The sequence below is a fragment of the Pyrgilauda ruficollis genome, unplaced genomic scaffold, assembly GCF_017590135.1.
Source record: "Pyrgilauda ruficollis isolate IOZ18807 unplaced genomic scaffold, ASM1759013v1 scaffold34, whole genome shotgun sequence".
Classification (NCBI taxonomy): Eukaryota; Metazoa; Chordata; class Aves; order Passeriformes; family Passeridae; genus Pyrgilauda; species Pyrgilauda ruficollis.
The window spans coordinates 6,057,860-6,083,096 of NW_024524822.1; the positions used below are offsets into that span (position 1 = coordinate 6,057,860).

The 25,237-nt window shown below is 41.2% G+C and overlaps 1 protein-coding gene across 21 annotated transcripts in view; it reads right to left on the bottom strand.

The window, feature by feature from the left end:
* The window catches only part of FNBP1 (formin binding protein 1), a 92,901-nt gene that overhangs the window by 40,970 nt on the left and 26,694 nt on the right, over window positions 1-25,237 (bottom strand). For all 21 annotated transcript variants that reach the window (XM_041475085.1, XM_041475084.1, XM_041475091.1 and 18 more), the window contains exons 2-6: window positions 21,827-21,942; window positions 18,314-18,370; window positions 15,585-15,732; window positions 3,292-3,354; window positions 2,374-2,478 (exon numbers count right to left, since the gene is read on the bottom strand). In XM_041475085.1, coding sequence (XP_041331019.1) covers window positions 2,374-2,478; window positions 3,292-3,354; window positions 15,585-15,732; window positions 18,314-18,370; window positions 21,827-21,942 — 489 coding nt within the window. The remainder of the gene's footprint in view (window positions 1-2,373; window positions 2,479-3,291; window positions 3,355-15,584; window positions 15,733-18,313; window positions 18,371-21,826; window positions 21,943-25,237) is intronic.

The following is a 25,237-nucleotide window of genomic DNA, read 5'->3' on the forward strand; positions in this document are numbered from 1 at the left end:
TGATTTCTGGGAGCTTGTGGGGTAGGAGTGCAGCAGCCAAGCCATAAGGGAAGAGAAATCAAGAGAATCAGAAGTGTTGCAGTAGAAGGAGGAGGTTGAAGTCATCCTATTGCTTCATTTGGAGCTGAGCAGCTCCTGCATCCCCCTGGAGCGAGTCAGGGAGAGCAGCAGGGCTGGGAACAATATCCCAGCTCCTGCATCCTCCTGAAGCAAGCTGGGGAGAGCAGCAGAGCTGGGAACAATATCCCATTCTGCACTGGGAGTTATGCAAGAGCCTCCCAGTCACACGGGCAGAGGGGAGCAAAGAAAGGGCATTATTCACAGCCTGACATGGATGAACCCAGTTTAACACATGCACTTGGAAAACACTGTTCTCTCTGTTCAGTAATATTATTTCACATTCCACTCATTTTGATAACCTTTTCCTTCTCCCATCTACTCTGTTGACTGCCTGGAAAGTGGAGTAATGCCTTCTCCTGAGAGCTGCCAACATGCATAACAGATTTTTCTTTCAAGACACCACTGAGCCTCATTTTGCAATAAATAATTTACAAATTCACACAATAAAAAGCTAGAGGAATTTAAAAGGGAGGCCTCTCTGCTTCACTTGACAGGGAAAAAGCACCAGGGTAGGAAATTGCTTCCCAGAATTTACCTAACACTCTTAGATTGATATATCACCAATATGCCACCTTTTACTCTGACCAGAAAAGGGCAGCCTTGGAAAGGGATGTAGAAATAAAGAGTTTCATTCCCCTATTTCAAACAGTAAGTCATGTCTTTGTATCCCTTTGACATGACCTCAGCTTTGGGAAAAAATCTAGGGCAAGCCCTAATTTTATCTATAAAAGAAGTATTCTAAAATCACTTTATACAGATAAAGCAGAGATGATCCCTCTCTGTTAGAAAAACCCACATGTGGTGCTACATCTTTAACGATCTGTACATGCATTCATCTGTCAAGGGCCCTGGCAAATCCAGGAGGCAACAAAGGATCAAATCTACATGGTGAATTTGCAACTAAGAGCCAAGCAAATTACAAGACCACAGAGCTATTTTGTCCTTTGATATGCAATAGCACTTGGGGGAAATTTTCTGAGCTTGTTTATGATTTACTGTCCTCATTTCCAAGAGCATCCTTGATGCTCTGTGCCACACAATGTCCTGATGCTCAGCACACCAGAAACATGAGATCCCACAGATGTAAAGGGAAATTTATATTTCATATCTTCACACGACTGAAGGAACTTAGAATAGAATGAAGCAGACCTCTTGAGAAGCAAAACCTACATTTTACAAGGAGACCTCAGACTAGAAAGATTTCTTACCTATAATTCACTTTCCTTTCCTGTCCCTGAAACAAAACATTTGGCATATTTTAAGCCTCAACTTTTACTTTTTCCTTTCTCTTTTGGTTGCCTTTTCTTTTTATTTTTTTCCTTCAAAAAAAATGTTCTGGCTATTTTGTGCCTGTCTGACTCAAACTCAAGGAAGACAAAGCTGTCCTTACACATTGTAATGTGGTGTTTCTGATCTACATTAGAGCATCTTCTGAGCAAATGTGTAACTCCAAAAACAGAGGCTATTTAAAACATTTTCTTCCTCTTCATTGCTTCCTTAAGTTAGAGGTATTGGACTTGGACCAGTACAATCTAAACTTTAAGCATCCTTCCACATATCCAATTTTGAATCAAACTAAAAACAGAAAAGTATTTCCAGACAGATGTGCTGAAACAGAACTGGATGTTTAAAATTAAGAATTAGTTCAAAAGCTTCACTGAGTGAGGATCATTGTAAAAAAGCCACAAATGATTCTGCAACCAGCCAGCAAGTGAGAAATGAAAATAAAAGCCTTGTGCCATCTGTGACAAGCATGGATTCCAGGATCCTGCATCACATGGAAAGCTGTCCTGCTCTAAACCTACAACTATGAAAAACAATTCTGGTAATACTTCCTTGCATCCAATGACATTGGGAAATCTTTGAAGTGCTGCTCCACAGGCAGGAAGTTTGGTTCTACCTGGATCACAGAGGGAATGAAAATGTGTGGAAACTGCAAGCAGCCCTCAGGGGGCCCTCACAAGGCTGGCTGACACAGAACCTGGGTGTTAGTCAAAACTGAGCTTGCATAAACTCCTTTAGAGCCAGATCAGCTCTGTTAAACTCACATACCACCCACTAAAAAAACCTGACTGTATCTGTTTAGAGTTTTTGTATAAATAAAGGTGTCTGCAGAGATCTCCCAGGTTTTAATTAACCAGCAGACTGACTCAAGTAAGGCATTAAGCCTCAGAGGGTTTATCCTACCAGGAGGATTGAGAAAATAAACCTATCACATCCATGTTTACAAACAGTCTCCACCCTCCAGCTCACCTTTTCAACATCTGCTTTTGTCACGTTGATGTCAGCATCCATTTTCTCAAAATACTGCTGTGCTCGGTCAGCTTCTTTGCAATCACGTTCAAACCGCCTTTTACTCTGACAAGAAAAACCAGATGCCTTCATTATGGGAAGCAAAAGATACCAAAATCTGCCTAAAATTCATGCCTGCCACTAAAACAATCTGTTGTTACAACTGAAGGATTTTAGAGCTCTCTTGTTTACACTGGAATACATTTCCATATTAACGAACTTCAAAAAATGGAGTTACCAGAGGCACATTTTTGGTTCCATTATCCAGGCTGCTTACATTTCAGTATTTTTCCTTTTTAGCATCACTTCCACTCTTGTAGATGGAATCACTCTCCTCCAACACTTAACCCCTTCCTTTTTGTAAATGAATGAGAGAGTTAATAAGATTTATAAATTTGAAAGTAGAGCTTCAGGTTATTGACAACCTCTTTTCTATCCTCTCCTGTACTTACAGCCTCACTTTTCATTCATCACATGAATGACAATTCCAATGTATATTTACTTTTGGGAAGCGGCACCTGACCCAAGAGATGTTTCTGTTCAATTTATTCAGACATTATGAAGCTGTTCAACTTGCAGTGGAATATCTGAACAGGACCCTTAGGGACTCTGCAGTTTCAGCAATGCTTAGCACACTTTTCAAGTCATATCAAATGAAATGCTGCCCGTGATAGACAAAGAGCCCACACAAACCAAATGTTCTGATAAAACACACTTCTGCAGGACTGAGTGTATTTAAGACAGCAGAGTTTTAAAAATCCAATTTCTATAACTTTTATCCATATACCTTTCTTTTTCCAAATAAAATACTTGGAACCATCTCTTTGAAAAAAATATATAAATTACTTAAATGTCACATCTGAGGAATTTGCCACTTACTGCTTCAAGTTGTTTCCAGCAAGTTTCAATGTGTTGTTGTGCCTTTCTGCCATCATGGAAGTGCTGTTTAGAAAAAGAAAAGAGAAAGAAAACATTTTCAACAACAAAAGAACAAACAGTCAAGTATGCTCAAGAAAAAGCCCAACCAAAAATCATTCTGACAGCTGTGTTCTGCAAGGCTGGTGAATTGAGCAGGTGTGTGATGACTATCTAATGTCCCAGCAGGCTGCAGATGGATATTTGCATCAATTATAGTGGTTAGTTCGACTAAAGCTAATTAATCCCTTTAGCAATTCTACCTTGTATTGTTCACTGTATCTCATAATTATTGGTTTCCCGTATCATGGGATCTGAAGCACTTTTATCTGATGAGTATTTCTTTGGTGACAGACTGAACACTGGCTCTAAATTAAAATTTCTCTCTACATGAATTTACCAAGATGCACTTGATTGGCACATTCTAACAACTGATGTTTGTCCTGATTTTCATTCAGACTCAACAAAAAAACCCTTTTCTTCCTAGTTACTAGCTGTGTGTCAAAGCCAGCTGCTCCTTCCTCTCAAGAGGTTTTTGGTGCCATGGGTCCAGAATCCCTCCTTTCCCAAACACTGGGGGTGAGTGTGTGCTCAGAGAATGAGGTGCAACACAAATTTTAAATTGAGATGTCAGCTAAACAAGGAACTCCTCTCCTGATGTGCTTTTTGGAACAAGAATCTTAATTGCAGTTGGTTTAAGTAACAGTTCTTAGCCTTTACACAATGCTCTTTATCAAAGAATTTAATCTGTATGAAGAGTTTATCCCTCTGTAGAAACACAGAATGGTTTGGGTGGGAAGGGACCTCAAAGAACACTTTGTTCCTCCCCCTGCCATGGCAGGGACACCTTGCACTGTCCCAGGGTGCTCCAAGCCCTGTCCAACCTGGCCTTAGGCACTTCCAGGGATGAGCCAGCCACAGCTTCTCTGGGCAAGCTGTTCTTCCATATGCCTGGCTTTCCCTCAGAGAAGCAATTCATTCCAGATCATTGTTAAAGTCAGTGACCCAGCTCTGGACAGGAATGTGAGTGCAGACCCAGCTGACTGCTACAACAGGTTATTCCCCTCCACACACCACCCTGTAAAATAAATAATGAAGCAAACTGAAACAGGAAGAGAGAGGCCTTTCTTTTGTATTATTTACTGGCAATTGGTTTTACTCAAATACAGGAATGGTGTCACAAAGTAAACTTGAAAAATAAAGGCCAGATATTGCCAGATAATCCCACTAGAACTGATGTGCTCTCACGCCCAAGTGCATTCAGATTTTAGATAAATCTTAAGTAACAGGATACCTATGGTTTGTTGGGTTAAAAAAAAGCTCACACTCCAGATCATTAACCTGCTACAAAATGCCACAGTTAAATAAAATATGCCTGCAAGCACTTTGCAATTGGCAGCTCCTTGTTTCCCTGCATCTCCCACTACAGCAACAGGTATTTTCCTGTGCCAAGGGAGCAAGGGACATTTCAGAGCTGCCATTCTGGCTCCATCAGACACGACAGCAAAAAGCCCCAAAACTGCAATTCTCTACCATGCCATTTAGCCTTCAAAATCACAGTAATGTTCAGCATGTCTGCAAGAACAGAACAGCACCAGGGCTACCCCGGGCGCTCTGTATGCTATCTGTAGTCCCAAACACTGTCTGCTAAGGAGGGATGCTCACCTAGAACTGAGCACAGGGACATTCTACAGCTGTATGTGTCTGGATGGTGCTTATGTCCACATGAAAACTCTTAAAGCAGACAAGAGAGGCCCAGTGGCAGAAATGTTTTCCATCCTGGCACATGCCATGCTCAGCTCTGGCTCTGCTCCTGCCCTCCGAGGAGGGAGCGCGTGTGGCCACTGGGCCATGGAGGGGGGAGCAGTGACAGCCTGGCACTGCTGGGACAGCAGAGACCTTCTCCGAACACTGCCTCACCACACTGTGACATTAAAAAACCCCTGACATCACTGTAAAACTGCTGGGTGGCAGGGAAAGGCTCCAAGTTGATTTCACTTCCCTTTGTAGATCCCCGAGTCCTTTCAACTCCGCGTGTGACAGATGCTGCCTCTTCTCTGCCAGGGGCTCCTCGTTTCAGCCTTTTGTCATTAGAGTTTAGGAAAACAGTCCCAAGGAGCAACAAAAACAGTCCCAAGGAACAACTGTAATTTAACACTACATTTTTCAACATTTTGCTAATGAGCATGAAATTCATGGAAGCCTTAACAGTGAAGCTGGAGGCAAAATGACTCCAATGTCTTCATGTTGCCTTCCTTGCTTCCACCAGCCCCCATCTGTGTGCTCCCCACTTTGCTGGGGTAGGAAGGGAGCTGATTTGGGAGCAGCTGGACTGTGTGAAACCCAATACTGTCAATGACCCATAAACCTCAGGAAAACAACATGCCAGGTTCGTTTAACAGGAAACAATTGCAGAGAGGAGCTGAAGGATGAACTTGGAAACAAAAGCCTATCAGATAACAGGACGTGTATTTTTAAACCTTTGTAGTTGAATAATGTAATTTTAACAAGCCATCCCTGTTACTTCTAAATTTGCCTTCTCTGTAAAATGAGCTGTACAAGCTTCTGGAAGTACATACAAGAAGCACTGAGCAGTATGACTGCATCCCGTTCAGATTTTGCTGCATTTTGATTTTTTTTTTTTTTTTAAGAAACTCTTCTGCACAAATGGAACACTGAGATGTAAAATGGGCATTGTTGAACATTATTAAATAGTGAACTATTAAATAGTGATAAATACAGGACTGCATCACATCTTGAAGAGTTCAGGGAAATACTGCCTTTTTTTTTTATTTCAACCAATTTCTAAATATACTTATAACCCCTAATTCTTGCTGTGTTGTCCCATATATATCCTTGTTGTGAGCTAAGGCACTTCTGCTTTTGCAAATCTTTTGCCCTCAGATGGTAATTTCTGCCTTCCAAAAATTCATTTTTAAATACAGCAATGAAGTGGGACCTTCCAACTATCTATATTTCTTCACTGGCCCAATTTTCTGTGTAAGAAAAGTCAAGGCACTATGGTCAAGTGATCTGCCTAAAGCCATACAGGAAGCCTCCACTTTCCTCAAACCACGCACTATCTTCAACTTCTGCAAACTCATTTCCTTTACAATCCTCTTAAACATCAAATGTCCTTTACCTTTACCTCCTCCTCCCTCCAAAACCCCAGCAAAAATAACCCTAAGCTTAGCTATTCCTTGATGAGGTTTCAAGATACAAGTTCTAATTTAAATAAATTTCTTGGAACAAATTAAATAATTGGTTGTTCTACCCCTGAACATTTAGCAAATGGAAACATGACAAAAGATTTAGAAAATCCTGTGGCAAACTACCACTCTTAGTCACAGCATTTCAGCAGCAATGATGAATTTAGAGTCATTGATACAATATTGCTTTTTCCCCCTCCCAAACTGAATGTCCAAACTAATGCCCTCTATCAGGCTGTTTAAAAAAAATCAGAATATGAGCAAGATAGTCAGTTAATAAACTCCTCAAGTGTGCCAGTGAGACATCAGCAGCAGTGTTGGTGGTTCACATGCCATGATTTCCTCCAGACTTTTCACCCATATCCACAGAATTCTAAAAACACATTAGAAACACAGTAAAGTGAAAAGTTTGGTGTTATTAGTGTTCAGTAAGTCAACCCCTCTAAATCACCTTGAACTCTATACTTTGCAGTCTTTGGCTGGCAAACACTGTGCCAACTTTAAGATTTCCCTGAACGATATTTTATTGAACTATTAAACCAACTAAATGGCCTAAAACACAGCAGCACTGCCCAAACTCAACCCATACATGAGCACAACTGTCCTTTTCCCTGTGTGAAAGCCCATCGTGTCCCAGGGTGCTCTGAACAATCCACAATGGCCATGTTTTGACTGGACAACTCCATCCATTCCAGCTCACAGGATTAACACAATAATGCAGGTTATAGATGATCTCAGGAGAGTTCACAGATCAGTTTGGAAAAGATCTCAAAGACTGAGCTCAACTCGTGACCAGCCACACCCAAGTGTCACACGCAGTCTTTCCTTCAACACTTCCAAGGATGGTGACTCCACCAGCTCCCTCGACAGCCCAATCCAACCCTTTCCATGAAAAAAATTCTTCCTGGAATTCCAAAATTCAGTTGTTAAAACTTGAGATACTTTTATCAGAGTATTAAGTTGCTCATGTGAGGACTGTGGATTAACTCAACTTTTTAAAAGCTTTTGTTGTACTCAAAAAGCTTGCAGCTCAAGGAATGAGCTTTTCCCTTTGTAAATCCAGCCACGGGGATCGGTGTGCTCTCCTCATTAGGATGCTGCCTGTGTGTGGAACAACTGGGGAGCAGTCCTGGCTGCTGTGCAATCAAAGACAAACCTCTCATTGACTTTTGCTGGGCTCAGATTTCACCCGTGTTGATCAAAACGCCGGGAGCAGCGAGCGAGGGTCCCACAATGCAGAGCCTGTTCCTGCCAACACTGCCACAATTAGGAGCAGCAGGATATTTTTGCAAAACTTCCTTGGTATGCACGAGGGTTTACGCAGCCCCAGAGCTCACCCAGCAGACAACAACAGCTTGTTAGAAGATGCATCTTATCTTTTTTTTTTTCTTGACCTTTTGAGAGGAGCAAGAGAAAAGATGTTGCTAAAAGCATCTAATGAAGTACAACACATTCCAGTATTTTTGCTGAGGGGTTCCTGGGCAATTTTAAATTAAATAATTGCCTGAAACATGTAAATTACCAGCATGACAACAGGGCTGCTTAGGCTCTGTATAAACTGATCCTGTGAAACCTTTTAAAAAAAGCTCTAATAAGACAGCCTTGTTTTTCTTAAACAAACAGGAGTTGATTACATGGTTAAGCTAAAGACTTGTACATCTATAGCATATCTGTATTAGAAATAATCATAGAAACAGCCTTAATTTATATGCATAGCATATGGTTCATTTGACAACATCAAGAATTCTCAAAAAATACATCCAAGGCAAGGGTGCTTCATTCTCTTTTCTATTTACATGTGAGACAATAAAACAGACTGACAAAATAGTTACCTTTGGCTTCTGTAACAAGTACTCCCAGCTCACACTGATAATAAATATAAATACAGTACTTCATCCTCCAATTCAAACTCTTATCTCCATTTTTGTTACAAGTGATTTCTAAAATAATGGCTAGTGATTAAAGCACACCAGAGACGGAAATAAGAGAACACTATTTTTTCCTCAATTTTCTCAGCAACATTTGCAAAAAGCCTTGTCAAATGTTTTTCTTTTCCTGGCTGCAAAGACAGGAAACAGTCTCCTCCAAAGAAATCTTTGTTTCCAAAAATAGCAACATGTTCTTGAGGTCTTATCTCTCTCAGTTGTAGTAAGAGGAGCATAAGACAGTCCTGTGAATGTTGACAGGAAATTCATTACCATTTTAACACATATTCATCAGCTACTTAATACTGGGGCATAACCCTGTTCTCCTTTGCAATATCCATAGGAACATTATTCTAAACAAGTACTTATCAACTTGGTTAAGCCTGGAACAAGTTATACAAATATCTGTTCAAGGTTGAACTTAATGTGATGGAAGTATCTGCTCCTGAAGTGGTGCATTCCAAAGAAATTCTATTTAATAAGCACCATGGACCAAAGCTTCCCAGGCTTCAAATTCCAAATCAGGCACACATGACAACCTGAAGTAGCTGCCCCTGTTGTTACTGAGTTGTAACAACAGAATGATGGATGGGGTCTGGAGCATCCTGGACCAGTGGAAGATGTCCCTACCCTAGGCAGGGAGTTGGAATGAGATCATCTTTAAGGTCCCTTCCAAACCAAACCATTCTGTGACTCCCTGGTGATTGGCATAAACCTAAGAAACACTGTGACAGTAATATTTAAGGCAACTTGCCATTTTCATGCTACATATGACAGACAAAGTCCTTATATTGGGAATTGGAACTCAGAACTTCTTCTCAGGCACAGGGACAATCCTGCAGCTTCCAGCAGAGCTCCATGGCAGCAGAGCTGAGGGATCCTCAGGAGCACTCTGCTGCACTGGCCAGCTCCTGAACAGGTCCTGCTCAGCCATCTGCCCTTAGGGCAGCAAGGCCAGCAGGCCCTGGAACCAGTGAGCACACAGGTGTGACAGGCTGTTTGGAGATCATGTACCCTCCTCCAAGCCATCCCTAGGGACTAATCTTGTCCTTATAAAAGCTCACTTGTGCCCAAGTGCTCCACAAAAGCAAACCTAGGGCTTTTCAAATGGAGATTCATCATTACTACTAAAACTATGGTATAAAAAGTTGTTTGTGCTTTTATATCCTTCCATGGAATTAGAGGAACATGTTGCTCCAGCTTTCACCTCTTTTCAGTCCCAGCATTGTCACCAAGCTCTCCTTCCACTGATCCACAGTTAAAAGATGCCATTTCAAATGGTCTGTGGCATTCCTGTGGAAGACTTGCACTACAAAAACTAGAAGATGTACAAGTTAATGCCTCAACATGCAAGGAAATACTTTTAGCTGTTTCCATGGACCCATCATGCACACATTTACCTACACAGAAGTATCAAGACTTGCAATAGAAACATAAAATATTAAATGCAAAAAAGCCAGCTGAACGTGCCCACATGTACCACAGGCTTGGATAAACACCATTCTCCACAGTTCACATATGCACTACTCATCTGGCTTTACTGTTGCTCTTCTTTTCAGGCCAATCTCTGTGGCTCTACAGGCAGAACACAAAGGGAAAAATGCATCCATGGCCATTGCTCAACCCCCTCAGCCTCAGGCATCTCTCAGTCATGCACTGAGCAGGAAATGTTACTGTTCATAGAAGGCATCTCTCATCTTGTCCCTCTAAAGGGCTCTTGCTGTGCAGAGCAGTATCCAGGCTAATTCACAGAAAATGGAACTACATTTGTTAGGAAACACATTTTGTTTTCCCAGTCTGATTCCTTCACGTCGTAAACAGAAGCCAATTTATTTATTTGGGCTATCATTTCATAGTTCAATGTAGCCATTCAAAAACTGGGAAGAACAGGATATGAAGTTCAGTGGTCTCAACTTTGAATCCCGCTAAATCCAAAGGTCACATTATACCTTTCAGTTGGATGGGATATTAGTATTAGTTTCCCACACAAAAATGCTTTGGAAACTTCTATAATAAGCACTTGCTTTTTCCCCTCACTGAATAGCCCTTCACAGCACAATTCCATGATAACTCATCAATACTTAACACAGCTTCATTGCATTTATGATCCATAATTTCATGAAAACCAAAAAACACTCCAAACAAACACAGAATTTATTATGATCTTTCCTAAATAATTTTCTGCATTCTTAATTTTTTTTTAATAATTACCACTTAACACTCTACTGGTACAATTTAATGTAACAAAATACAGCTGAAACATCTCACAAGAAAATGGAATGAATATTTAGAATAGGACTGTTGTGCAGTGTATTTATCAAGCACAACAAATTCCCATAAATACCTTTATATTTAGATTAAAACTAAGACCTTCATTCATAGGGCAATGAGCTAGAAGTGGGTTAGTCACAAAACAAGAGTTGGGGAAAGCTTGGTTTAAATTGCATCAATCTGAAGTTTGGCAAATCACTTCCTTTCACTGTCACTCTTTTCCTTTTCCCACCCCTCACGTGGCCATTGGTTTGTGACTTCTGGAAGGCAGCAATGTCTCTCTGTGCCCCTGCAGCACAAAGCAGAGCTGTGCTCCAAACACACACAGACCTTGAGGCACATCCAAAATGCAACATGGAAAAATCCATTGTGCTCCTGACAGGGCCGTGTGCTGCCACCCTGCCTCACGCCTGCTCCACACTGGAGAAATCCTCTGAAAACCACAGGACTATTTGCAGAACAGGGCACTATTCAGAATGAGTGAACGTGACAGAATTCCTCCAATTATTTACTTTTCATCAACACCTGAGGGCCTACAAGAAACAGAAAGTCCTCTGAGAGGCACCCCTTGGATGAATGCACACAAGGAGGGTCCACCAAAAAGAACCAGACCTGTTTTGCCCCCATGACACCCAATAAGGATTCATTCATTCCCTGTTCCCCTTCTATCCCCACACAAAATGGAATGTATTGACATCAGGTAAATTCTCTCCCAACCACAGAATCCCAGTGCTGCACCAGTTCAGTCTGCAGCAAAGCCCTTGGCTTCTACCTGATTTTCATGCTCGATTGTATGGAGCCAGACCAACCCCAAGGGGAGGTGGAGGTAGAGGTGAGAGCAGCAGCAGTAATAAGAGGGATAGTTCATGATCCCAAATACATTTTTAGCAAAGCTGCCATGAGCAGTGGCTACCCAGAGCAGCTGCTGCCAGAGGAGGCCATGAGAGTCAGACCTAGTTTGTGACCAGAGCTCTAAATCAGAATGGCCCCAGGAAATAATTCTTTAATTTCCATTCAAATTACAGAATTGGATGGATTCCTCAGCCATAGCTGGATCTGTAAATCAACTACGTCCTGTGAAGTGTTAAGGCAAAAATATAAGCCAGTAAACAGAAATTCTCAATGATTGGCTCAGTACACTTCCAACCTAGAAGTGTATTACATGTCAGTGCTTGTTAAGTAAAGTCCAAACACTCCTCTTGACGTGACAGGATCACCACTTTTTGCCAAAGATGGACAAGATTAAGAGCCAATTTTGTAATACTGCAGGTTACAGAATCATAAGGTTGGAAGAAACCTTTGAGATCATCAAGGTCAAACCTGACATGTTTGAGAGCTACCTCAAAATAAGGCTTTGGTGACATTGGGGTGACATGAAGCATGACTGCAGAAGCAAGTTCTTCCCCTGAACCACTCAGAGGTGATTCCCACCTCTTTTGTGTGACTTGATGACATCTTCCAACAGCAATTCAGTCACAGGCATCTAACCTCAACAACCTCAAGGGGAATATGGATGGGACATGCCCTTCACACAACATAGAACTGAAATTTGATCTTTAACCAGCTAACAAGGACCTTGAGGATGAGAATTTCTCCTGAGAGAGTATGGACACAGTAAGATCAAGACAGTACAAGAAGAAGTTCAAGTGAGGAACTGCACTATAAAGAGTTTCACTTCACTGGGCAGCTGGGAAGAACTGAAACAACACAAGGAGTTCTCCCTCTCACTGTGTGAAAAGCAGGCAGGGTGTGTACCTGACTTCAGTGACTGTGAGGGCAAAACAATTCATTTGGTACAGAGACAACATTGAGAGCAATCCTATGGAAGAGGAATGTGTAATGTGATAAAGTCATTGATTTACCTTTGCTCCTAAAGATATTTAAGTTTCACACAAGGAGTCTTTGCCTGATTTTTTGTAACTACTTTCTGAAGGTCAAAAGCCATCATGCAGCAAAGCACAGGATCTGAAAGAATGCAGAGATAACCCAGAACTCGCCCAAGCTCTGAATCAGATCAGAGGAAAAAGGAGGTATCTCTCTTTTGAACAACAGCACCAAAGCACTGACCTTGCAAATCATCCCACTGTCCAACCTGCACATTTGTCCCGCCTGGTTTTGATCACTTGCTTCTTTCCTTATTTTCACCACTAGCAACCATCTTTTATAGAAAAAACATGACATAGGCAGCCATCAAGCACATCTTTCAGAGAGCCAAACAATCCCAACATATCTACAATTTGCATGCCAAATGAATTTTACCCAGCATAAAACCAATGTAAGGCATGATAGAGTATCTGTTCTGCATCACTTACAGGCCAGGGGCTTGCAGTTGTCAAGGAAAACCCAAGAAGTGATTTATTACTGTGTGACCCTGATCATCTGTTGGTGTAATTCCACTTGAATCAATAGAGCTAAATGAGCATGAAAACAGAGCAGAGCAGGCAGGCACCAGCCCCCACGTGTTCAAAGATCACCAGCCACACTCATTGCCCACAACTCCAGCAAACACTCCTGTGCATCAAAGGGGTTTCCTTTGGAAACAGAAGCTGTATTTAGAGATATTTGAAAAAATTCTTCCCTGTGAGGGTGCTGAGGGCCCAGCACAGGTTGCCCAGGGAAGCTGTGGCTGCCCAATGCCTGGAAGTGTTCCAAGGACAGGTTGGCCAGGGTTTGGTGCAGGCTGGTCAAGTTATCCCTGCCCATGGCAGGGTGAGAATGGGATGAGCTCTAAGGTCCCTTCCAACCCCATTCCGATTTGCCTGTCCACTTTCTGCTGGACTTGAGTGCATCTTTCACACATTTACAGCTATGACACCTCTGTGTATCATTTCCATCTTCCAGGTGGGAAAGTAAAACCAAAAGAGCAAAAGTGCTTATCTACCACAGCCATGCTGAAATCACTGGAAATGTGTACCATTTTACAGGTATCTGGACACCTGAATGACTTAATTCAAGACTCAGTGGACAAGAATGTGGGTCTCCCAACTCCTACACATGGACCCAGCCCCAGGAGTGGCTCATCCAAATGATTCTTTGGACCTGGAGCACAGCAGTTGATGGCAGAACAAACAGCGAGCACGAGAACTCTGCCAACAAAATTTCTGGAAGTACCAAGTCATTCATTAAGTGATATCATAAAAGGTTTTTCCTAAGCTGCAGCTCTCTGTAATATTTACACAACATCCACCCTCCCCTCCTGCAGATCTCACCAGGATCAATGCTTTTACAGGATGAAGTGAGAGGTTGTGTATGAAAAATGCCTGAGGGCGGGAACAGTTTCCTTTTCAACACCATTTTCACATGAATAAGAAATCTACAGGAACCAGACAAGGATTCCTAATTCCTATAAGCTTCTATTTGTGTTGCAAGAGCAAAACAACTGTGACTGACAAGTGTTTTCTGTTAAAGGCCAGTAATTATCAGCAACAGCAGGTAAATACACTCAGTTGCCTTTTGCTGTTCCCATGCTCTCATCACTAGGCCAATATTAAACTCATTTTCCTGTCATTCACCCCTTACTTATATGAGCCATACTTACTAGAAAAGTTTACAAACAAAACAAAAAAACAATAGTTACTCCTCAAATTCTTTACAAGAAATATTGCAAGTCTCTCTTCCATGGTACTTAGAACATGTAGATATTCCAACCAACTTATATGCCCATGTAATTGAAAAAATAGGTAAAAACAAGAGCTGACAGAAAAATGCCACACTGGAATGCTGCTTTTTTTCCCCTTTTTTTCTACTTTTTGCAAAGATCCAAGCTGGACACAAGGTTACAGAGGGGCTAAGAAAACATTCTCATCACAGCTATATGTAAAACATCCTTCCATGCTGTCCCTGAAAGATTACACACCATTTTGCAGATTAAAGCTATGTCTATATATTCTTTTCCTCTGTTGACAGAATTATCATTCGAATGCTATACTTAGAAAAAGGTGGTGATTTCCAGAGCTCTGCTCCCACACAGCACCTCAACACATGCTTGGTGTTTAGTGGGACTATTTATAAATGTCTAAGTTCTGCAGGAGTATTTTTGCACTTTCCAAAATAGACCAACAGCTTGAAAATGAAATATAATGCTCTGATGCTCCCTTTGCACTTTGCTTAGTCATTTTATACCTGTTCTGTGAGTATTTGTAGTGCTTAGAATCCTTCTTCTACGCTCACACATCCAGAAGATAAAAGGGTTCAAGGCAAAGAAGGAAATCACATCTCAACTATCCTTTTTACAGAGCTGGTGATGTGCAAATTAATCAGCTTTGAACATTCACTCTAGCAGGCACATAGGTCCCTGAAGTACCAGCTGCAATAGAGCACTAACATAAAGCTATTAATTCTACCAGTCTTGAAGGACAACAGGTTGAAACCCACATTCCCTCCCTTCACCAAACAAGACAAACCCCCTATTTCTTATCAAAGTCATTTTTAAAGAGTCCCCTTGGCCAGATCTGGCTGAGAAGCATGAAAAATGTGAATCAAAATCCAAATAATTCTTCCAATCAGCCTCAGCACTGCAGTTCCTCTGTTTATTTCAGGCTTTACACAGTGCTGCTGGACTTTTCCCCAAGCAAGCTTTTGGCTAACAGAGCCCTAAGCACAGATGGGTCTCTGACCTTATTTAGGAGGGATTCTCCTGCAGCCATTCCTGTCTGATTTTATAACATTTGATTCAAACGGTTCAGCGACTTGGCCAGGGCACATAACCCACTTCTTTAATGCTTGGTTCATTAGCACAGCTCATGTTTATTAACTACAAATAAATCTCACTTAACATGGAACTCCACTACCGCTAATTAGCTGTCTTCAATAGCAATTCCTCGTGAATAATGAATAAAAAAGGATGGGTTACCGATTTCCTCTCCTGTTTCAGCTCCTGCACGTAGCGGGTTAACTCTGCAGTGATCAGAGAGGTCATGTTCTCTGAGATGACCTCGTGCTGTCCAGCATAGTCATTCATTTCATTTAAAGTGGCTAGGAAGGCTCTAGTTGATGTGTACCTGCAAAGGACAGAAATGCATTTTGGTTTTCAGACAGACACACTGCAAAGGGAGCTGGGATCCTCCTCAAGCACCCAGCATTGCTATGAATTAGCACAGATTCACTGGAAGGAATTTCTCCAAAGGAAGCCTGTCCCACACAATGACAGTTGTCTGATAAGTCTATCTCAATTTAGACAGTTTGACACTGGCTCTTAAAATATCACCACTTTAGAGTGCCAGGTTCTTTATCAGCACAGCTCTGGGGCTTCAGTTTTCTAATCTCTACTCACCAAACATTTCTAGTTATACTCTCTGAAGTCCTACAATTCAGTGCACAGAGTCATCGGAATATCCTACCTGGAAAAATCCTGTCTAAGCAAGCAAAATTTTGGCCAGCATAGCCTAGAAAAGAAAGTTTTTCATAGTGTAAACTTTATTTAAATCAGATATAGCTTATAAAGTTTTCAAATAAGTAGAGAGTTTACTAACCAGGTATTCATTGTCAACCCATTTTTTTTAGTACCTTCCATCATAAGGTTTATTTTTTCATATCAAATAATCTCCCATACAGCATTCCATGTATTATAGAAAGGAAGAAACATCTGTGCACACAAATTTTGAAGCAGCAGATTATGTCACTGGTATATTCAGCCCAGTGCCAACAGAGCTGCATTTAAATACCCCAGCTGGCTGTGCTGGGCAGCTGGAAGCCAGCAGCAAGACACTACTACATACTAGAAAAACTATTGTTGTTGTTGTTTTTATTATTCTAATTCTAAAATAATAGTGGCCTGCACTGATAACATCACCTAAAGGTGAAAAATCAGAGCAAAGAGGGAGCTATTTAGAGGCAACAGAATGGAGTGGTACCAGTAGGGATGAACAAGGCATCAGATGAAAATAAAAACAGGAGAAACTAAAAAATGGACTAAAAGGGACTAAAACCTTTACAAGCAGAAACATTCACAGTCAAGATGTGAAATGAGAGAAATCTCAATTGCAAAAAAATCCCAAGGTATAAAAAAGCACAGAACTGGAGACTGACAATTAGCTTGAAAAAGCTGATTTTTAGCCAGGTTGTCTCCAAGCAGCATCTGAGGCACCCAAAGGTCACATGACAAATCCCCAGACATTGTTTTGAGACATGAAGTATCTTCATTGAGGTGAACACTGTATTTATAAAGGGCAAAGGATACACAGGATCTTCTGTGCCACATCACATAGAATCATTCAACTCCAATATCCTTTTTCAGCAATGAAGGATGTGCCAAAACCCATTGTAGTAAATTCAAAATACCCATTTATGGTAGAGCTATCCAAAGGCAGATTTATTCCTAATCCTGGGTAAAGACCAAAACAGCCACTGTGCTGGTAACATAATCTTCCTTGTGTAAATACCAATATCTCAGGAAACAATGGCATAAATAACTGATTCCCAAACAATGTTACTAAAAATAAATTAAAAAGCAAGCAAAAAGCCTGTTATCTCTGTTACACAAGCCACTGGAGTAGCTGTATAGAGCAGCTCGGGGGGCTGACCCAAAAAATCTATATTAATATAATCATCCAACCAGACCCATATCCAAACTCTTTTGAAACATGTCAAATTTCAAGGTCAAGGGTTTGAGGCTGCTGCTGGGCTCTCCAGAGGCAGAGCAGCCTCATGGAACACCAGGCTGAGGGTCAGCCCCTGCCATGCCTTCCTTCAGAGCTGCATTACAAAACCCTGACGTTGAGAAACTCCGGGGTCACAGTGCTCTAAGGGGAAAGGTTCTCACTCTGATTTAGAGTCTGGTGGGAAGCTCATCTTCTAGAAAATTCTCCTTAAAGAATATATTTATTCTCCCCAAGAGCAGGAGTGCTCTAAGGGGAAAGGTTCTCACTCTGATTTAGAGTCTGGTGGGAAGCTCATCTTCTAGAAAATTCTCCTTAAAGAGCAGGGGTGTTTTTAGGGTGTCTCATCTCCTGGACCTTGTTGCTCAGAGAAGGAGCTGAGCTCTCTGCTGCTGCCTGCGAGCACAACATCAATCCCCTGCCGTGGGGACAGGTCTGAGCAGGTGAGTCACAAGCAGACAGGTGAGGCTGTGCCACATCCTTCAACAGCAGCAAGCCCCAGGATACTGCAAGTACAAACCTCCACCCTGCTCTGCAGGAGCCACTGTGGTGTCAGAACATTACTCCTTTTGTAAATTACTAATCTGTGTTGTCAGCCTGTTTGAGTAATTTAATACTTACACAGAGTGCTTGAGTTTCATGCTAAAATTAACAACTGCTTCTGCTCCTGCTGAAAGCAGATATGAATTTGGTTGTTCACTTCAGAGAAGCAGGATCAGTCTGGCTTGAAGGTTTTAAGGCACATTAAAAAACAAATTAAACCAAAACCCCTACCCAGAAACTGCAACATAAGGGAACTGAGTAGTTACAGGTCAAATCCACTCCTTAGTATCTACCCCATAAGCCTGTTTCTGCATCTGTGAGGTCTATGTTCTTTAACTTGACATTAAAATCTTGGGTTTACAAGCCAAATCCTAGGTGATGACCCAAACTTTGCCATTCCTCCATCAATGTGTGCCCACCCAGCAGGGAATTGTGAACATACCTGTATTCTTCCTCCTCTTTGGAGTTCTTCTTGGGTTGGTATTTCTTTGAAAGGTTCCTAAAATTAAGAATACAGAGATATAAAATAAAATTTTAAAATATCCTTTGAAGTTTACTGATGATCTTTAGCTGCACACGCATTCTGTGAGTCTGGAGTTTTTATCTGCAGTGAGCAGACACCTCTCCTGAAGCATGACTATAATAATCAGGCTTTGATTGTGCTGTAGTAACGCTAAGAATGGGCTGCACAGTGCTCCAGCCTGGAACTACAGCAAAGTAGCAGATTCTGAACCCAAGAAGTTGCTAAATTGAGGTCATGAAGTCAACACACCTGGGTTGTGGTTCTGCTGATGCACAGATCTCCTTCACCTGATCTAGAGGAGAGGCTCTTTTAGAGCAGGAGTCACCCCAGGAAAGGGAGATCTGAAGCAGCAGATGACACTCTTGGCCAGGCAGGTTTGCCTGCCTTTAGCAGGATGATTAGAAGGCAAAAAAAACCTTCACAAAGCTGTGGGAAGCTGCACTGAGATAGCAAAAGGGGGTTCATTTTGTGATTATCAACTAATGCTGGGGGAAGTGTGACATTTGATTATCCTAATTAGCACAGATGATTGTATCTCATTATCCCCCAGCCAACTACTGATTTAATTTTAAAACACCAATATGCTCTTGGAGTGATTGTATCTTAAATAAGAAACCTGAAGCTTGCTGTGAGCACATCTGACAGTAATTGTATGTTTTTCATTGCCCCACAAGCCTCTCATCAGCAGCAAATCCAGGGATTTGGGAAGGTGTGATGCCCACCTGGCTCTCAGTGCACCTTGCTGGTATCAGCACCGGGATGCACATTGCACTGCAGCACAGCACACCCTTCAGCCAGTGCACAGCACAGAGCTGACCAATTTTAAGGGCTTTTCAGTGCTCCTCTGTCCTAAACTGAGCCTCATTACTCTGTTCTCTCTGGCAGCCTCTCACCCTGCTGTGAAAGGGAAGCCATTTGGTTTAGTTTTACAAGGTTGTTTCAGTGATGAAGAGCAGCACACAGGGAGTATTGATGGATCATTGTCCGAAGGAGGACTGAGTTTTATCAAATTATCCATGCCAAACTCTTTGGAGAACTCCCAGAACACATCAAGTTGTAATGAAACTGCTTTTTCAGAGGTGTAACCCATTCCCTGCTGATGCTGGTTTTACTGCTGACTTGGGGACAACAGGGCCTCTCATCTCACATTTCTTATTCCTTTTGTTCTCCTTGAGGAATTAAGGAGCATCTGCCCCAACAGAGGAGTAGCCAGAAAGCTGGCAGATTTGCACAGACAAACATGTGTTCCTCAAAATTTAAGTACAAAACAAGAAAATAACCAAGTCAGATCTGAAGAGGACTCCCAAACCAGACTAATTTTAAATGCTATGTAAGTCTCACCTAAAACATTAAATATACATTAGCAGAATTACAAAGGAGGAAAGAAATGTTTTTGAAAATTTCACTTTTGAAAATTTCACTTCAATAGATGACCAGGCTGAGATGTAGATAGAGAGGAGAAATAGCTAGTTAGGGAAGCCAGGGATGAAACAGAAAATACAAGTTGTACAGAAGGAAATAAATTCCAGCAGCATTACTTACACTACAAACAAAATAGAGTTACATCCACAGGAGTACCTGGAGTTAACCTGTCTCTTTTTAATAACATTTTCTGCATGTTATGACATGCAGTGATGTGATGCAGCCCTTTTACACCAAATGGATGTGGCAGAAAAAAGGTTTGCACCAGGCTTAAGGACACTTATTAAATAAAAGCAGATGCATGATTTATTTTTCTTTTTTAATGTCCAGCACTGTTTTACCTCAACACTTGACAAGTCTACATTTTTTTGGTTTTTTCTTTTGTACTTCTAACTTCTTAGATGCTTGCAAGCAGCCCTGTGTTTAAGAGCTCCTTGGGGGCAGATGTATTTGTCCTCAAACCATAAAAATACAGAGAGGCAAGAAACAAACAGACCATGGTTTTCTGGGAAGTCTAGGACAGAATAAGAAATAAAGAAATTCATAGTTTCTACATGGTCACAGGTAAAACAAACTTTCACTTTTGTTTACATGTTGCTTGGGTGTTTATTTTAATAATTAAGCTCTTTACACCTGGAATTTGTCATCCTGAACACTCCAGTGAGTCTAGTGCAGGACTGTTCCTAAGACAGGCCAGCTCACCCAGATACTCTGCTGGGCTTTCCCAGTCCAGTCACACTCTCTTTGTTCCAGCTCATTTTGCCTCTGTAATTCAACCTCTGCTCCTCTCCATAGGATGTGAGCAATTTGTTCCTGCACGAGTCATTTACTATTTCCTGCTTGTCTGTAGCAGAAACCCTGGGGAATCCTCCTGGCATTCCCCTGGGAGAGCACACAACCATAAAGGCAGGGATTTATCTACTACCAGCTCCTCATAAATTACAGGCCATTGTGCATCTCCAATCCACTCAAACACAAGCAAGTTCTGGGTGATTTTTTTTTTTTTTTAATAGAGATTGTGTTAGATACACAGATCAACTGAAACCTCAGACCCCATCTCTTTAAAAGCCAAGAAGATGGAAAGAGTTCTCAAGATTTATTATCACCATGAAAACAAAAGGTGAGTTTACTGGAGGGGTTAGGAATATCCCATCTCTCCCCCTCCCAGTTAACACCAGCACTTCCAGTTTAGCACTGGTCACTAGTGCCTGCCAACAACGTTGTTCAGCAGGACCCCCTGTGTGCTTTACTCCCTTCTCACCCCTGATCAATTCCCAGTTTTTTCTACCTCACTGGGAAAAGCAAGGTGATATCTACTCCTGTGGGAGGGTTCTTAGCACCTCTTCCCCAGGACCTGACCTCAAGGAAGATTTTTTCTGTGTCTGGTTCACACATACTCGTCTCTGTCTACAATCAAACCAGACATGGACATGTAGACAGTACCCAGAAGCAGTTATTTGAGATTAATTCACAAATATCTCTGCTCTGATCAGAAGACACCAAAAAAGATTGTAAAACTGTAATTTAAATCTCAGGCTGTAACCTTCTTAACTACATAGGAAAAATTACCAAGGGCTGGGGCTGACTTTCTGACCTGTAATTCCTCCCCATGCACATTCAAAAAGGGCCTGTCTTAGTAAAAGAAAACCTAAACTTTTCCTAACAAATGATCATTATTCCATTGAATTCTTAAACCCTTCAGCATTTTTGCACAGCAGTCCCAATTTCATGGAAAACATTACAGTGCTGAGCCATTAATCATGCATAAACTGTGAGTAAGCCCTCGTGTGTTGCTCAGCCACCTCAATAACTTCTTTTTGCAAAACATATGATTACTAGCAGATATAATACAACAGGATCTCAAATTAACTTTTACTTTCCAATCTTGAAATTAAAGCTATTTCCTAAAAGCCATTATTATAAACAAAATCACCACTGACACAGCAAACTTTGAGTTGATTACAGGCTCTGAAGAGATGCAACTCGAAGTCCAGAATTTTACATACTTACCTAAGCTGCTTTGCATAGCTGAGTTCAATCTCTGTTCTTTCTTTTACAAACTTGATGTACTTTTCCAGAACATCAATACCCCACTGCGTGTGTTTTTCTAAGTTGTCAAACTGGTCCTGCAATGAATTAAAAAAAAAAAAAAAGTTTAGTCTCATTGAACACAGAGACAACTAAAATTAATTTACAAAGGGAGTATCACCATACAGAAAGTGTTGTTAATATTTTCCACTACCAGTGAGATACTTTTATAGTGAGACAGGTTTTTAATCAACAGAAATCTGTATTTCAACAGAAGTCCAATTCAGCAACACTCTTCATTACTCATTTCTGAATCAGTTTCATTCCAGAAATACTGGCAATTCTATCAAATACCATCTTCTAATAGAAAAACATACTTCAACATAGGATAAGAAATAGATACTCATGGCAGTATTTTGTTTTACTCTGAAGAACTAATAGAAGTTCCATGAATTTGGGATCTGCTCCTAATTAATAATTCTGATTTTCATATGAAAATCGTAGATTTAAACTTCAGCTTTGCCAGTGCTATGAATTTAAAATGTTATTTAGAATAGCTAATCTTTTTACAGAGCAGACTTCAATTGCTTTGTAGCCTGTTTGTTCTAAAACAGACGACACGATGCCCCCCAAAATGACATAAGCTATGTTTTCTGAAAGTTTTCTTGTCCACCTCCATTTAGAAACAGATACTGCTTTGTTCTTCAAATATTGTTGCCCTCAAAAACAGTCACACATGTTTTCAATGAAATCAAGAACATTCCACAAGTCAGTCTGGGATTTGCAAATGCCAAGAGAAATTAAGCAACTCTAAATCCAAATTAATTATCCAAGCCAGTTTATTACTATCTGAAGATTTCAATTATAATCACCTTATTTTTCAAAATTTGGTTACTTCAACAGCACTCAAATTCCACACAGCTTTGCAAAAGGTGCTGTTTCTACAATACTTGAAATCTAATTTTTAAACTGTTATACTTTGAATACTTATTCTGACAGACATACACTGTAAAATAAACAAGGGCTTTAATATCAGTCTAACTTATTTGGCATGAGGTTCCGTTATGGTTTACAAGGAAAACGGAGAGCAAGTTTGTACAATCTACAAATTAGATTGACCATGTTTTCCAAAAAACTACACACAGCACTAGATTTGGGCAGGATGCTGAGCTGCCACTACCAAAGATTGACACAAGTGATGCTTCTCTGCAAAAGATTTGGCCCTGTGGCTCAGTTTGCAGAGATATCACTGAGATACAAAAGCCAGACAAGCCCACTCCCTTTAGACACAGAGCAGAAAAATCACTGAAAGCTACAACAAAGCCTGGTTTGTGAATATGTTGCTTTTATCAAATACCACTTTCTGCTCTGTAGCACATCTGGCTGTGACACTGAACAGTTACACTGGTGGCAGGAGGGACTCTGCCAGCCTTGAACAGTCATGTATGTACACAGGAGCTAATAAAGAAAATAAACCTGCTAATAAAGCTGCTTAACTGTAATATAAAGGGAAGAAAGGAACCATATTAAAAAGACAAAATCTGCAAAACACCATGAAGAAGGAGTTAAATCAGCAGGTAAGACTCATGGAATGGGACACACAGGGTTTGTGCATTGTGTGTTTGCTCTGCTTTAGCATCAGGTACTATTTCAAACCAAGTCAGCCCAACCAGACTAGGTGTCAACTTATGTCAGTTTTAGTTAATTAAAGAGGCACTGGAGGCAGAACAGCAAAAAGGTAATAATATAAAGTTACAAAAACAGTAAAGAACCTCTAAGTGCTCCAGGACTAAGTGCTCCAGAAACTACAAGGAAGTGTTTAAGGGCAACTGGAGTAAAAAACCCTCAAACTACACAAAATCCTTACTTCCAGCAATACAAATCACTCTTGAACCAGTGTAGCATCAGTCACTCAGAAAGAGGATGTGTGCATTCTGCGGAACGGGAATACACAGACTAAAAATGTACATGTTTGCCTATATACAAATCTTGATTTCAGCCAGCTTCACAGCTGGGGAGAAGCAAAACCAGGGGTAACAATGATCCTCCTCCTGCCAGAGGGCTCAGCTCAGCCTGGAGTCTGATGCCAGCACAGAGAAGCACCTTCTGCTCTGCTTCAAATATACAACTTCTCCATCTCTGGGATTATGCTGGAATCGGGAGAGTAATGCAAACATGGCCTTTTTAAAGTTTCTGATAAAGAGGTCTTCTAGCTCTCCCACACCCTACTCTTCCATAATTTACATTATTTAACATAAACACATGCATATAAAATAAATACCCCATGGGGAAGTCCATTAGTCAAAAGTTTACATGGATTCACACACTCCTGATTTAGAGAAGGGAAATCTCAGGCAGGGAAATTCACTCTGCAATTCCTGTAAGCAAATTTAACCACCTTTCTTGGTAAAAATATGATCTGATAAACTAGCTTATTATCCTATTGTGACCCCATCCAGAGAGGAAAGGTCAAGGTTTTCCAGAGGAAAGAATGCCTTTCAAGGAGATCCTGTCCTTCAAGGTAATCCAGATTTCAAGACAGAGCAGGTTCACCCTGAAAAGGCAACCCTGGTGGTGGCTTGTCCAAACCTCCCACCATCATCCCACCCTGAATCAATTCTCAGAGCATCATTTAGATCAGAGTTTGAATAAAAGCCCAGAAATGGCTCTAGGTAGCTGCCTCAGTGTGGGCTGGCATCCCACAGAGGGACCTGCTGGACTGTTTCTGAGGCCTCACTAGGCCAAGTTTGGTGAAATAAAACTCCCTGAGGAGCAGTGTAAGAGGAGCACACGGTGGTGCAGCTGTCAGACAGATCAACCAGGGGAAGATGCTGAATTTCTATTTATAAAGTCAGATGAGGCACTTGCCCTGTGCCAAGCTCTAGGCAGAACCAACTCAAAAGTACAAGCACTGACCTCCACTATCAAGAGAGACAAGAGGAAGTTTAACTCTCTGCAGATTTGCTAAAGAGAAGAGTTTCTGTACTTTTCTGGGCATGGAACAGTGCTGGCCCAAGTGCCATTTCACTCAGCAGCCAACGCCCCACAGCAGTGTGTTGCACTGGGGTCATGCATTCCATTGTCCCTTCCCTTTGCTGAGTGCCTTGAGGATGAAAAAAAGTCGGTAAAATTGGCAACACCATCACTGGATTCCAAAGGAAGGGCAGTGCAGCCAGAGGGACGTGACACAGATTGTCCTCCTTGTTCCATGCTTCTGGAAGGACACTGAAGGTAGGCAAAGGCTCCGAGTTAAAGTTAATGAATCAAGGGATGACAGAGGACACAAAATATGTTGATGGTACAGCCTAACCTTCAATTCATGGAATCCCAAAGTCCAGGGATACATGTAATCAATGCAAAATAGAACTTCTGAAGAAGAGATTTTTTGAGAGC